Below are 15,481 nucleotides of genomic sequence, written 5' to 3' on the forward strand. Positions count from 1 at the left end.
TCACATAATACAGAATAATCAATGAATTATGAGACCCCGGAAGTTTGAGTTTTTATGGAAGCCAGATGCTTTGGACAATGCATCTGGCTGGACACAGCTTTTCCCAGCTGCTCTTTTGGTTGACAAATCACATCTGTACTTAGCTGATGTATAGACATATGTACACACACTTATTTAATCAAAGATTGCTTATGTGAATGATTCCCAAAGCGTGGCTTGAGAGCCACCTGTGATCTATGAAGTTCTCAACGGTGGTCCATGGATCTGCTTCTTTTGCACTGAGCAAGCATCTATCACACTTCATGCACCGAAGGGTTCTGCAGACTGCTGCCTAATCACAGATTTCTGTTTCCCAAGGTTTTCCTATTCAATTAAAGGGGAAAAGCCAAATCCAAATTCGGAATCTGGTGCAACTGCTTCACAGCTTTCTTTCCATGGAAATCTTTTTTGGAAGGGATTGGAAGAAGGGTGGGTTCACCTTATTCACATATGGAAGTGTTACTTAATACAGGAGCACCAGAAAGCAAACAGGAGAATGTAAATAAATTGCATTGTTTGAAAATACCAGAGCTGTGAGGACATCAGCTAAGTGCATTGCACAAAGGCCTAAATTGTGAGGAAATATTAACAGCTAAGATACAAAAGACAAGCATTTTCTGCATTCCTTTTTGTATATTTGCTTGGTGCTGCCAAGCACTACAGCTGTCATATGGACTGACCAACATCAGGAGTCAAAACAGCTTACTAGAAATTTGTAACTTCATTCAAGTTTTGCCCGATACGTACCGCTTTAGGAATCCACAATTAAACTGAAATCACTTTGGCTGAGGCAAGTTGACTGCTGTCTTGATTGCTACCCCATAAAACCTCACCATGATCCATTATAAAAAGACTTGTTCCCTTTCCCAAGAATGTTCTTCTAATTCCGAGCCCAAATTTATTTCATAGTCTAGCCTATATTAATTGTATATCGTTTTGTTTGAAAACAGCTCTTGTTTCTTTCTGGTTTTTTTGCCCATGCTTCTCTTCCCCTTCAGCTTTGCAAAGATCAATTTTTCTGGCCCCCACCTTTGCAAAGGCTCCTTCTAAGCCTGTGCTACCATTTTATTTGAAAAGTCAAGTGCTTTTAGTCTCTTTTCAAATGATAACCTCTTGATTACTCTACTCCTTTTTCAGCCCAAGGGCATCCTTCTGATGTTGAGAATGTTGAATTATAGCAGCAAAAGCAATTTTAGAGGAATTTCTAGGCTAGAATTTTATAAAGTTTTAGTCACAGTTTGCATTAAAGACTCAAGGAGAGAAATCACTTACCACATGTTGGAACATCTTCTTCAGCTGATGAGGTCTGTTCATCTGTTGATGGCTTTTTCTTTCCTAAACCAATGATCTTCGTTATTTTTTTCCCTGTTACTTTAGTCACAGTGCCCTTGGCTTCTGATTTTGAACTTTTTTTCCTCTTCACTATTAAGAAAGCAGAAGTGTGTATTTTAGTGTGTTTAAATTAACAATGAATAGAGAGAACCTGAATAAAAATAGCAGTTCAGACAAACAATCCTGTGCAAGATGAACATTCGTACAAAAGTTGCAGACTGCAATGAGATAAACATTATATGCTCTCTCTAATGCAGATGCCTATAAATAACCTCTATGCTATAAAAATCATAGCACTCAGAAGGATAAGAAAAACAAAAAAAAAGCTTCTAATTTAATTTAATGTAATCATAGAATCATAGAATTGTTTAGGTTGGAAAAGACCTTTGAGATCATTGGGTCCAACTATTAACCAAGCACCGCCAAGTCCACTACTAAACCATGTCCCTCAGCACCATGTGTACACGTTTTTTAAATACCTCCAGGGATGGTGACTCAAGCACTTCCCTGGGCAGCCTGTTCCAGTGCTTGATAACCCTTTCTGTGAAGAATTTTTTCCTAATATCCAATCTAAACCTCCCCTGGTGCAACTTGAGGCCGTTTCCTCTTGTCCTATCGCTTCTAACTTAGGACAAGAGACTGACCTCCCCCTTGCTACAACTTCCTTCCAGTGAGTTGTAGAGATCAATAAGGTCTCCCCTCAGCCTCATTTTCTCCAAGCTAAACAACCCCAGTTCCCCCAGCCACTCCTCATAAGACTTGTTCTCCAGACTCCTCACCAGCTTCGTTGCCCTTCTCCGGAAATGCTCCAGCATCTCAAAGTCTTTCTTGTAGTGAGGGGCCCAAAACTGAACATCGTATCTGAGGTGCAGCCTCACCAGTGCCGAGTAAGGGGGGCACGATCCCTTTCCTAGTCCTACTCACCACGCTGTTCCTGATACAAGCCAGGATGCTGTTGGCCTTCTTGGCCACCTGGGCACACTGCTGGCTCATATTCAGCTCCTGTTGACCAGCATCCCGAGGTCCTAGTCTGCCAGGCAGCTTTCCAGCCACTCTTCCCCAACCTTTTAACACTGCATGGGGTTGTTGTGACCCAAGTGCAGGACTTGGCCTTGTTGAATCTCGTATAATTGGCCTTGGCCCATTGATCCAGTCTGTCCAGATCCCTCTCTAGAGCCTTCTACTCTCAAGTAGATCAACAGTCCTGCCCAACTTAGTGTCATCCACAAACTTACTGGGGGGTGCACTCAATCCCCTCATCCAGATCATTGATAAAGCTATTAAACAGAACTGGCCCTAATACTGAGCCCTGGGGAACACCACTGGATTCAGCTCCATTCACCACAACTATTTGGGCCTGGCCACCCAGCCAGTTTTTTAACACAGAGGGGGGCACGATCCCTTTCCTAGTCCTACTCACCACGCTGTTCCTGATACAAGCCAGGATGCTGTTGGCCTTCTTGGCCACCTGGGCACACTGCTGGCTCATATTCAGCTCCTGTTGACCAGCATCCCGAGGTCCTAGTCTGCCAGGCAGCTTTCCAGCCACTCTTCCCCAACCTTTTAACACTGCATGGGGTTGTTGTGACCCAAGTGCAGGACTTGGCCTTGTTGAATCTCGTATAATTGGCCTTGGCCCATTGATCCAGTCTGTCCAGATCCCTCTCTAGAGCCTTCTACTCTCAAGTAGATCAACAGTCCTGCCCAACTTAGTGTCATCCACAAACTTACTGGGGGGTGCACTCAATCCCCTCATCCAGATCATTGATAAAGCTATTAAACAGAACTGGCCCTAATACTGAGCCCTGGGGAACACCACTGGATTCAGCTCCATTCACCACAACTATTTGGGCCTGGCCACCCAGCCAGTTTTTTAACACAGCAAAGAGTACGCCTGTCCAAGCCACGAGCAACCAGTTTCTGCAGGAGTATGCTGTGGGAAAGAGCATCAAAGGTTTCACTAAAGTCCAGGTGAACAACATCCACAGCTTTTCCCTCATCCACTAAGTGTGCCACTCTATGATAGAAGGACATCAGGTTAATCACACAGGACCTGCCTTTCAAGGACTAGGCCTGATCACCTTGTTGTCCTGTGTGTGCTGCATGATGGCACTCAACATGATCTGCTCCATAACCTTCCCCGGCACCGAGGTCAGACTAACAGGCCTTTAGTTCCCCAGATCCTCCTTCCCGCCCTTCTTGTAGATGGGCACCATATTTGCCAAATTCCAGACAACTGGGAACTCCTGGTTAGTCATGAATACTGATAAATGATGGAAAGTGGCCTGGTGAGCTCTACTGCCAGCTCCCTCAAGTACCCTTGGGTGGATCCCACCTGGCCTCATAGACCTGTGTGTGTGGAAGTGGTGTAGCAGGTCGCTAAACATTTCCCCTTGGATTATGGGGGCTTCATTCTGCTCCTTGTCCCTGTCTTCTAGCTCAGGGGGCTGGGTGCCCAGAGAACAACCAGTCTTACTATTAAAGATTGAGACAAAGAAGGAATTAAGTACCTCAGCCTTTTCCTCATCCTTTGTCACTATGTTTCTCCCCCGCGTTCATTAGAGGATGGAGATTCTGCTCAGACCTCCTTTTGTTGTTCATGTATTTATAGAAACTTTTTCATAGTTTTCCTGCTGCACGATGGTTTGCGGCTCCTCTTGTTTGTTGCCCGTGCTGAAGGCATTGGTGTAGAGGCACTTCAGCTGGGCTGCCAGCCCTCTCACCCTTTTAGAGGAGCACCCCTTAAATCCTTTGAGGTATTTCTCTGGTGTTTCCTTGTTGGCTCCTATTACCTCAGGAGCCCCTGGCTCATCTCCGTAAGACTTCAAGTGTATAGCAGTGCAGCCAGCTGTAATCAACCTGAAAGTCTCTTTCCACACCAGTCGTCATCTAATTTATCAGTATAACTGAGCTATCTGCATATAAATTTAGCTCATATAACGAGAATAAAAATCCAGCCAGACGATCCTTCATTGTTCCTAAACACTTACCTCAAAATACTGCAACAATTAAGTATACAACACAGACAGACTAGGCTTGTCTAGCAAAAATGCTCCTGCCATGTGCAATTAGGTTAAGGTATCTTATCACAATGGGTCTTTTAGAAAGACAAGACTTATAAATTAACTACTAACAATTAAATTAGTGGGATCAGTATAAGCATTCAATGCTTAGGAATTGGCAATTATTGTGATCATGCAGGCTTAAAGAAAAAGCTCTGCTGAAAAGGGGTATTTTGCTCACATCCAGTCTGTGTTTCCTTCAACTTAATACTATATTAGTAATATTACAGCTCTGTGCACTGAGACATATTAATCTGCTGAAAAGTAACATGCCGATGACTATGGTTATAATTTTTTAAAGTGCCTAGCTGACTAAAATCCTAACAAACTTGTTGAAAAATTAAAAAAATAATAATTCTAAGAGTAAATAGAATCAGAAAAGAAGTCCCTTTATTTGCAAAATGCAACAAAAAAAAATGAAACAAACTTTCAGAAATTGCATTCAGCCTAATTTGGATTCCCTCAACAGAGCAGAAGTCTCCCTGCCAACTGTCAGTGTAGCAAAATTAGCCACCAACTTGCCCTGATACATGATTTTGGTGAAAAGTACATTTAGGATAGCTACTGATTGAGCTGCTGTAACTTTATCCCTGACATATCAATTCCCTTTGCAACAGGGAACATTTAACGGTTATGGACTTGTGTAAACTGAGGCGGGGGCGGGGGGGAAAGACCAAATGTTTACAGGAAAAATGACTCTATGAATTGATAAGCTGGGAAAATGAATGCACAGAAATAGAGAAGCAGTTTGGGACTCACAATTGGATAATTTATCATATTTAGTTTAATTGTTAGCAATCATGGAGCATTATTTAGAAATTGCATCTGTAGCTGAGACCGTACAAATCTGTCACCTGCTGCATGCAGTGCTGAGGGGGAAAGGCAGCTTTTCAGGCATGGATTGCTCTTCCCCAGTGTGCAAGCAAAGATCTAATTCTCTCTTCCTAAGGCAGGGGTGTTCACTAGGAGCTCCTAAACATGCAACGAGCTCCCTTGTTTGAGGGAGGACAGCCACCCGTCCCATCTGCTCATGACACACCCAAGGGAAGACCCAAAGGCAGCACCTGCCAGCAGACAGGTTTCCATCCCACACAGAAGAAGACAATGACTGACTGTGGCTGTTGAGAGGGTAGGAGATGAAAAGTATTGAAAAAAAACCAACAACCAGAGATTGAGAAAAACTCATCCCTCTGAGACAGAAGCCCAAAAGAACCAACCTCAGCAGCATGAATGCAGTGGAATAAGCCCATTTCAGTGCTTTTTTTTTACATTTTCCTGTTCTATCTTCCCTTCACACTGCTGTTTTATTCCGCAGAACTGAGAGGCAGCAGAAATAAGACCTTCATGACTTAATCTTTTCAAGTCTAAAGAATACACCAATTGCCTGATAGCCAGTGACTTTTTGTCACAAAAGCCTTTTCTTCTAATTTCCTTCCCCGCAGCAAAACGAGCAGCTGGTTAAGAGCAGAGTAGAGGCTGGCTGATGGGTGACAGCTGGAGACTACTGCTCTCTGGAGTCTCCCTTCCCACGTACTCCCTTAAGCATTTCCTATCCATTGTTCGAAAATATAGTGTAACTTCATCCAGAACCACTTAAAATGATGCCAGGGATATTTTAATTTCCTTGCAGTCATAAATGCCTATTATTTTTATTACTACATATTGAAGGAAATGATTTTCAAAAGCAACTGGTATTTTTAATTACCCTCCTTGAGACATCTAAGTTGGGGGGGGGTTTCCAGCAGCACATGCTCTATCATCATGTCTCCCGTAAGGCACCTGAGCCTTCAGGCACTTTTGGCCATCATGGACAACCCAGCTTTTGGGTCACAGATGTTTCTCAGCAGGTGTCAGAGGCTAAAACAGTAGTGTGCTTTCTTGAAAGCTTAGTAGAAGATTTTATAGGGTGAAATCTAACCCTGTACCATGACTTCTAGACGCTGCAAAACCTGACATTGTTCCATACCGTTGGGTATGTCAGAGATCTGTATAGTCAGGAAATGCTGGAAAATGACCCAGGGAGATGATAAAGGAAATGAGTCAAAAGGCGAGACAGTGCTGGCACCAAGGCCAGTATTGACATTGTGCTCACTGCAGCTCACGTTACCCTTCAGCCTGACAGCTGCAGAAAAATGTCTTATCTGAAGGATACCATTGCTCTATGGCAAGTTAACAAAGTCACAGAATTTCTTTCGCCTTGGGGAGCCGAGAGGGAGGTGGGGAAGAGAGCACAGGGGTTGTGATTTTTAGGTAGACTCAGACAAAATTCCCTCCAGGTTTGGGATGTGCCCCAGTTAGATTGTAAGGACTACAAAACATGCATGGCTCCAAAGTAGCATATGTAAGATTATATACATATATGCTCACAAACTTACTGATATTACATGATTATATCTATTTCAGTATGTTAATAATTACACATAATAGTTTTTCACATATGTATCTGTGTAAACAGACATATATATAAACTCTATATATGTGTATACATACATATATATATATAAAATACACGACTCTTTCCTTCTACTCAGGGATAGCTTTTTTACTTAGAAGCTATACATGCACAATTTATGTTGCCACTATACAGTTACAGTTAAAAAAAGAAACTGTTAGTTGCCTACAGCGGTTGCCCAAGCTCTGAGAAACTGTACTTTTGAACACAGAAAAGGCTAAGTCAAAACTTTTATATTGTTTTCTAATACTGATTATATTGATTTTACCTGCACAATGATAACATCAAATGCCTTCTGTTACTGCTAAATTTTAAAGATTCACTCTTAACATAATTCAGCTTTCAAGTTAAATCTAATCCCAATAAAAATATTCAGAAAATTTACTACCTATTTTTAAAAGACAAAAGCCAGGTATTTCACTACCTATCTCTCTCTCTCTCTGTACCTATTATTTACACCAAGCATCTCTGCATCTGAGACATACCTTGTTCTTTTCCATTGCACACAGTAGTGATGCCATTTTCCGTAGCACCCTCCCCATCTGAACTTGGCCTCTCAGATGACAACTTCTGCAGCGACAAAGAGATTAGTTGACATACAATGTTGGCATCATTGCCAAATGAAGTGTCATGAGTCAATTTAAAAGTATGCTTACTGTGAAATATAACACATTTCAAGCTCTCATCCACTTGGAAGACAAATAGAAGATAGTAAAAAATTCAGTTTTAGAATTTTTTTTTACATTGCCATATAGGCTTTAGAAGAGTACAGAAACCACAAGAGAGATCTATATTTGAAACTACAGTCAAAACAGTGAAACAATCATAATGCAATAACGTTTGTTACATCCTATATTATAAACTAATTTCCAGACTATAAATGTTGCTATTTATTAATGTGATAAGCAATGAACAATTTCACAGGTCAGATAATTTTTAAATAATTTCTTTTAAAAATGTTTCACATATTTATTTACAATTACAACTTGTCAGAAAATAGTTCATTCCTATGTGGTGCTTCAATACTTTCAATATCTGCAAAACAGGGGCTTTTGAAATACTTTTTTAGCACTGATTATTCTGTAATGGTTGCATACAAGCTATAGGATGATGTGGTAAAAAGCTTATGTTGGCACAGTTTTGATAACCACATTATTCATGAGCACTGAAGCCATGAAGAAGATGTATGGATTATACCAAAAAGAAACAAATGGGAAGGTTTGCTACCCTTTTTCATTGCACGCATCTTAGAAAACAACTATTTTATGACACTTTCAGTTACTTTCTTAATACTCTGCAGGTGTGTGCAAGCAAACAGCTTTTGTCTTGGGAAATCAGGAGGTCTGAGCTGTCATGGAACACGCACTTACTATCCTAGGAGCAATACAACGTAGCACTACTGACTGGAGCATCCTTCCACCACAAGGGTAGAATTTGCCATCGGGTGATGAAACTTTTGTCAGTGGGACTTTTAAGCAGGGTGTGCAGATGGGTCTGTTCACATGGATGCCTTAACAGAGTAGGGGCTTAAATCGGTGCTGTTAATGTACTGATTGTTCACCGCAGGGCTCTTCTCCTTCCTAATTCTTGCTCTCATATCCTGCTGAGTCAAGGCAGCAGAGACAACCACATGTGAATAGCCAAGTTTCTGTGTTGAGGCACGAATGCTTGCAAGGGTCTGCCAAAACAGTGACCTCAGCATGCCCGGGGAGCTCTTCAAGAACTAAAGTCTCAAAAACAAAAGACTTTCCCTTAAAACTGTTGTACAATCTCCAGCTATTTTTCCCTGAGGCTCATATCCCTGCTTGCTCTTTCCACTTAACCAAGAGTCCCTGCATCACAGCACACATATCAGACCTGCTTAGTCTGCACCCTAAATGGCTAAAGAGAAGCCGTAATGGACACAAGCCAGTTTGTGACCACATGGATAGACGTGGCAGAAGTCTTAATTCTGTAGGATGTGTGCACGTACCCAGATACATAAGGGCTAATAGTATAAAACAGCAGCACAAGTCAGCGCGAGTTATCGAAGATTGCCCCAGAAAATGGTCTAACATGAAAAAGTTAATGCATGAAATCCAGAACCTAAATTCTGTCTCATCTTTTTGGTCTGAACATCCCCTAAACTTACTAGTTGTGCTATAATACCACAACTTACTAGTTGTGTCTATAATAAGTAATCACCATGAATTTTGCATTCATCATTTTGATAACTTTACCTTTTCCAGCTCCGTCTTGTGCACTGGAGAACTAGACAATGGCCCGTCGGAGTCTACTGCTCCTGTACAGTTGCTGCACACATCTTTTATAACCTTAGGAGACAAGGCAAAACTTATTAATTATTTATAAAGTACAAATCTGAGAAACTATATATGAATGTGAAGGGAGATGAAATGGAGAATCCCACAGATATTTACGAGGCTGGCAGGTGTCAGGCAGGCTGCCACGACACCAACTTCTCCACGCTGCCTCCCCAAGTCATTTCATGTACGACCTGGAGGAGACACAATGTCTAGAGGTGGAAGGTTTCAGTTTCTAGACAAGCTAAGCTCCAAGTCTCCTGAGTAAAGAAACCAACAGCGCTGCTGATTTCCATGTGCTAGTTTTGCAATACGAACTCAGTTGACACCACCAAATTAATTTCATTATGATGACGAAAAAGTGGGATTAGATCCAAGGTCCCACATGTCAAAGGATAAGAGTTTTGCATAATACACTACCCAGCTGCTTATTTTTTGCTATTGGAGAACTAATGAAGTGCTGATCGACACGCAGTTAATACTGCACAGTGGTATTTTGTGGTATTTTTGTATTATACTTGCACATTGACATAAGGTATAGGTCAAAGTAGTTGTAAATGTGTTCTCGGAAATGGGAATGGCATTAAGTGTGCTTCTAAAAAAGTTAAAGAAAAATCCAGAACCAAATTCACTGAGGTTTTGACAGAATCTGAAGAACTTCAAAACCTAAAACTACATGAATGTAAAAATACACAATGGGTAAAGACATTTGATGATTCCCTATAGGCATAATTAAGTTTTTTATCTCTCATGATGTTACCACCAGCCCATATGAGTCTGAAATGAGAACAGGCCCTGACTCTCCATCCAGACTCATGCTGAGGGGGGGCTGAGCTCCACACCACTGATTACAGCCATGCAACCATGCAAGTACAGTAGAGCCAAGTGAGCTAAGAAAGAAGGGCACCCTGCTCTGCTGGAAGCATTACTGTTAGACATCCAAACTTTCCCCTTTCCATGTACATGTACGTGTTTACATACCAGCTCCTCCTTTCACACTGCTTACAGCAAGCCTCCCCTGGCAGAGAGGAGGTTCTGGCCAGAGAACTCCCAGTTCAAGGGAAAGCAGCAATTAGCTAACTGTCAAAATCCAGATGTCTTTAAAGGAGAGAAAAAGCAAAACTGCAAACAACATCCTTTCAGTTTTGAACGGAACTATTTTGATGTGAAAGCCATTAAAGAGCTAAAGATGGCACCAAACAGTCCTTTCACAGCACTGAAGTCTCCTTTAAGGGTGAAGCTAAACAAATCAAATGTTTATGGGCTTTCAAAGAGCCTATTGCTACAACTCATGAGCACATCATAAATTACAGGCACTATATGCCATAACGAAAGAAAGAGCACCAGCCCCATTTTACAGATGGAGAACTCAGGAACAAAAGAAAGATTAAATCCCTCACTCAACATCACGAAAAAAATCTAAGCACAGCAGGGAAATGAACCTACAGTTTTATTTCTGAGCTAGTATCCTAAAACACTTCAGCATCCTTATGAACTTCCCTGTATCTTGCCCTTGAAACATAAGCACAGTATTTCATTGCATTTGGTGTCCCTTGTAATGGAAAAATGTAGATATTCCTGTTTCAGAGCATTTGCACCTTAGAGTTAAACGTAGCTCTAAATTCCCCAAAATTTTAACTTTTTTTTTAATGTGTGTTGTTTTATTTGTAGTTCCTGGTCCTCAGTATGGTGTAAATAACACTGCTGTTTTCTTCCTAGAGAAATGTGACCGTAGTTTCTGGGAACATTCATTTCTGTCTCCTTCATGACCCTGATTCAATGGCTCATGTTTTCAGCATCTGCTCACACCACACAGTTAGTTAATTTTGGCAAAGGCAGATAGTAATGGGAGTTACAGACAGAACAGAGGGAAATGATTTGGCAGCACTAACTGAATAGTATGTGCAAAGTCATGCACTCAAGTAAATCCGGTTCTTATCATACCTCACATATTTAAGGAGAAGCTAAAGTGTTTAATTGGGTTGTAATTAAATTTTGATTAAAAAAATTACACACTATAAAATGAAAGTTCAAGGCAAGATCTGAAGCAAATGCATATTCAAGGACCCATCACTTCATTTGGGTTCAAGGGGTTCACTGGCAAAGACTTGCTTATCACTTTCTGTGTGCAATATTATTGTGTTCGATGCACAGCATAAACCTCATACTTCTACAGCTCACCAGGATGAAATGCTTTTAATATATAATGGTTGCCTGGATGCACTCTCTATAATTACGTTTGCAGACAGCTGCCATTATAAATGTGGTTTTCACATGCTTATAGCTTTAACTCAAAATTTTAAGGATAAAACATTCCACCAGTGTTGCCAACTTGCATAATTTCAATCACAAGACTCTGCATTTTTGTCAGTTTTTTTCTATGCAGTCTCCTGGAGTCATATGAAAACAAAAGATCACTATTTTCATTAAAAAATGGTTGCGAGAGAGAGTGGGGAAAGGAGGTCAGCAAACTTTTATCCATTGCAATGAAATGTGTGAGAATATGAATAACTGTATCTAAATGGCTCTAAAACTAGAAAGCAAATAAAAGGAATCCCCAAGTGTGTTATTTTTAATAAAATGGCATAATCCAGAAGGGCTGTACTGAGAATATTTTGTAATGGCGCATAGTCCATTAATAGTTTAAATTTTCCCACACATTAGAAAAGGGAAATCATTCTCTTTTTCTCACCACAAATGCCTTTGTACATTACATATACACAGACAGAGGGTGATCTGCCAGGAAAATCAAACTGAGATTATAAACAGACTATGTATTCAAATATTTAAAATATACAAGCAAATGTAATCAGAAAACTGAAGACCTTTCATTTCTTTGGATCGCCTCAAAACTAAATACATTCAAAATAATCTTCTGTTATCCCATTGCAAGAATTTTAAATACCACAATTACCATTACAATGTTACAATTAGTAGACTTCAGTCTTCAAATGCGGACCTGGAAAAAGCTTGTGCAGCCTGAACTATATTATTATTCCTTATTTATGTTACAGAAAGGTCTTGAATCCCCAGCTGGATCAGGATATACACCAGTGTGTCGAATTGACTGCAATGACATGAGGAATAGAGGGGAAATATTTGCAGGTACAAAGCTGGAAAGATTCCCTGCCCCAAGCCATTGACAGTGACGGGTGAAGTCAGTGGAATTTCTGCCACGTGGTGCGTCTGAAATATTTCTCTCTTTAAAACTGTCTCACTGCACAAGCACTAGCATTTACTATAAAACCTTCATATTTTAAATGACACACCATGACTGCAGGCAAAATACTTACTCTACATGCAAAGTCAGAAGAATCAAATTAGATTTCTTCAGCTACCTTCAAAGATCCAGGCTTCAGATAAAAAGCCCAGGCTAAGCACTAAAAGCAGAAATCCAGCTGCTTGCCCGCCAGACCCTCCCACACAGGAGAAGTTCAGGCTTTTAATATGGTTGAGTTCAAAAGTGATTAGGGAGAAAGCTGATGGCCTGACTACACTTTTGCTTCACTTCTGTATGTAACCAAGCTGGAAATCCATCCTGCCAACCCACCTGCCCTCTCCTCAACTACCCATGGCTTTTGCAAATACAGGAATTGTTAGAAATGGGATGGACTGAATCCCCTGCCTCTTGTCTCTGCTGCTTCACTCTGGAGATAGGAGTATGGTAAAGCTGAAATCTGCTTACATACAACACAGCAGAAGGAAAAGGGTTTGTCTACAGACCTAACTCCGTATTTCTCATTCCTGAAACACTCCTTTTTATTCAGTGCTGGAGGAGTACTGACTTTCTGGGACTTTTTGTCATTTTGGCATGAGTAAATTCTCCTTTTCTCTCTTTTGGACCCTTACACACTACACGTGTTAGCATTAAACTCCTTCTCCTTGAGAGAGGACCAAAACTCTCTTAGCATTTTGCAGAGAAGAAATGCCCCAAGGAGTTTACCTTAATAAATTAGAGAAAAGGCAGAAATTATTCACATCATAGACTATGCTTTAAGTCCCAAAAAGAAACTCCCCTTAACCTTCTATACTGCTAAACATCAATCTCAAGCATCCCCTTGACTGAAAAGATTCATCTTTCTGCCTTATTGCTGTTTGTCTGAGAAAAGCGGTGACGAAATTCTAGCACAGTAGCGGCCAAGAAGCCTATCTTTAGTGCCTGTATATCCCCTTTAAAATGCTTTTCTGACATATTCAACCAAGACAGGTCCTGTATCCTTTCTCCTACATTATTGCCATGAAGTCTATTGCCATATATGGCCACTGGATTGTGCTGAGCCCAGGGAAGGAGGCGCTGGGTGGCTGGAGGCACTGCTGCTGCACGGGCAGAGGTACCCCGTGCAAGGGGAGCTGCATCCCCAGCCCAGGCAGTGCAGAGATGCAGACCACACTTCAGGCTGTAAATCCAAGCTAGGTATGATTTCAATAATTTTCCATGCAAAGCTGCAAGTAGGGGAGAAGAGGAATACTATCTTGTGGTGAAAGCGAGGGATCAAGTCTCAGCCCTCCTGGGTTCTGCTCTGAGATCTGCTCCAGCTTACACTTGTGATCTTAGCCAGGGACTTAAAGAAAACTTACCCCTGAGAAAACAAGCAAATAGGATGTTTGTGGTTCCGTATTCACCGTATAATTTACATACGCATCTGCTTTTTTTAAAGTAATGTATTGTTTTCCATAGTGCCAGTCACAAAAACACAGTCTGGTTCACAGCCAGGATGGGCTCCTTCAGCTCTGTCAAAGCAGGCTGGCAGCAGTCCTGCAGGCTGGTCAAAGCCCTCCCACACGGCTCAGTCTGTCCTGTCTCCAGATCATGCCCTAAATAGTTTTTATGCAAATATACCTACCCTGCCATGGTTCCTACCATGGTATCTAAAACCATCTCTTTGAGACAATAGGAGTAGAAGTCGTGGGAGGTTACTTTAGTTTGCAAAGCCTTCACTGCTGGTGATGGCGTACACTGGAGAAAGAACCCAGCCTGACTGTCTTGGGACAAGGAATGTTCCTGAAGTTACTTATAAACTAACAAACACTGTATGGAAATCCCTTGTACTGAGTATACATCCCCAAACACAGTTTTTCCAGTCAGTTTTAAGGCACGATCATTCAGCACTGGACTCAACTCAGCTACAAAATGGAGATAATAACCTCTTCGGGGAACGTTACTTAAGCCAAGAAAGTAATGTTTGAAGTGTTTCAAACATCATTCCAGTGAAGCTGGAAATTCCCATAGAAAGTAAAACCAGCCACACAATGTTTACAGTTACAAGCTCAGTTTTGTGCTGATTTAAACTGGTAAAAGAAGAGCTCTGTCAGTAGTTTATTCTTCAGTAAAACTCCGTCCACATTAAGACTGAAGCCCAGAAGTTACTTGACTCCCCTCACTAAGCTTAGGGCAGTGAAAAAGAAAAGATGTTTTCAACAAGTTTTACAAGAGACAACATGCAGTTATCAGAGATGGAATCTAGGTAGGGTAACCAGATTAACAGCCCTATGAGGAGCATTGCAGGGTGTTTGGATAGCTGGGTACAGTCACAACCATGATTTTCTTCTCCAGGGCAAAAAACACCCCCTTGTATTACAAGAAATTCAGAACAGACTGAACATTGTCAAAATGATAGATGCAGAAATGTCTACTTATGCCTGAAAGATTCAGTGCTCAATTACAGACCCTCAACTGAAGAGATTGCTGCAAAATGGCCACATATCATAAAATGAAGAGAAGTTAACAAAGGGTGCCTAACATTAGGGAAAAATGAAAATCAAGGACAGTACTCCAAAATGATAGATTACCTCTCATGCATGCATGATAAATCAGAAATACATTTTTGCAGGAGGCAATGCCATGGGGAAGAGAAGGCCTTGGGACCAGACACAATGACTGTTTCCTTCTTTCACTGATCTTCTACAAGAAGCTACTTCAGAACTTAATTTCTTTGGCATCCATGCATTTTTAATATTAAGAGCAGTTTTCTGTGGCCTAGGCTGAAGGTCCTGCACAAAGAACACATTCATCTATATGAATGAAGCCACTAAACAAGCATCTTCTTGTAATGTCATGTTCTTAGTAGTCCTTTTATTTTTAATGTACCATTTCCCAGGGATGCTGACAAATAAACACATTTTCAACCAGTCTGTTGGATGGGCTGAGACAAACAGGCAGATTTAAGACCCTACTTGACCACAAATGCACAAAAAGCACACACAGATGCACATATACTCAAGCGCACATGGAAAAAAACTCATGTTTGGGTTTGAGTGTGTAACTGCACACATTTTTTCATGTACATTTTTGTGGG

At 41.1% G+C, this 15,481-nt stretch overlaps 1 protein-coding gene across 2 annotated transcripts in view; it reads right to left on the reverse strand.

Annotated features, from left to right (window-relative positions):
* Positions 1 to 15,481, reverse strand: part of AFAP1 (actin filament associated protein 1) — a 118,799-nt gene that overhangs the window by 22,440 nt on the left and 80,878 nt on the right. For both annotated transcript variants that reach the window (XM_014936058.1, XM_014936059.1), the window contains 3 exons: positions 9,105 to 9,197; positions 7,371 to 7,455; positions 1,312 to 1,461 (listed from right to left, as the gene is read on the reverse strand). In XM_014936058.1, the coding sequence (XP_014791544.1) occupies positions 1,312 to 1,461; positions 7,371 to 7,455; positions 9,105 to 9,197 (328 nt within the window). The remainder of the gene's footprint in view (positions 1 to 1,311; positions 1,462 to 7,370; positions 7,456 to 9,104; positions 9,198 to 15,481) is intronic.

Source organism: Calidris pugnax, unplaced genomic scaffold, assembly GCF_001431845.1.
Source record: "Calidris pugnax isolate Ruff unplaced genomic scaffold, ASM143184v1 scaffold14, whole genome shotgun sequence".
In the NCBI taxonomy this organism is placed as follows: Eukaryota; Metazoa; Chordata; class Aves; order Charadriiformes; family Scolopacidae; genus Calidris; species Calidris pugnax.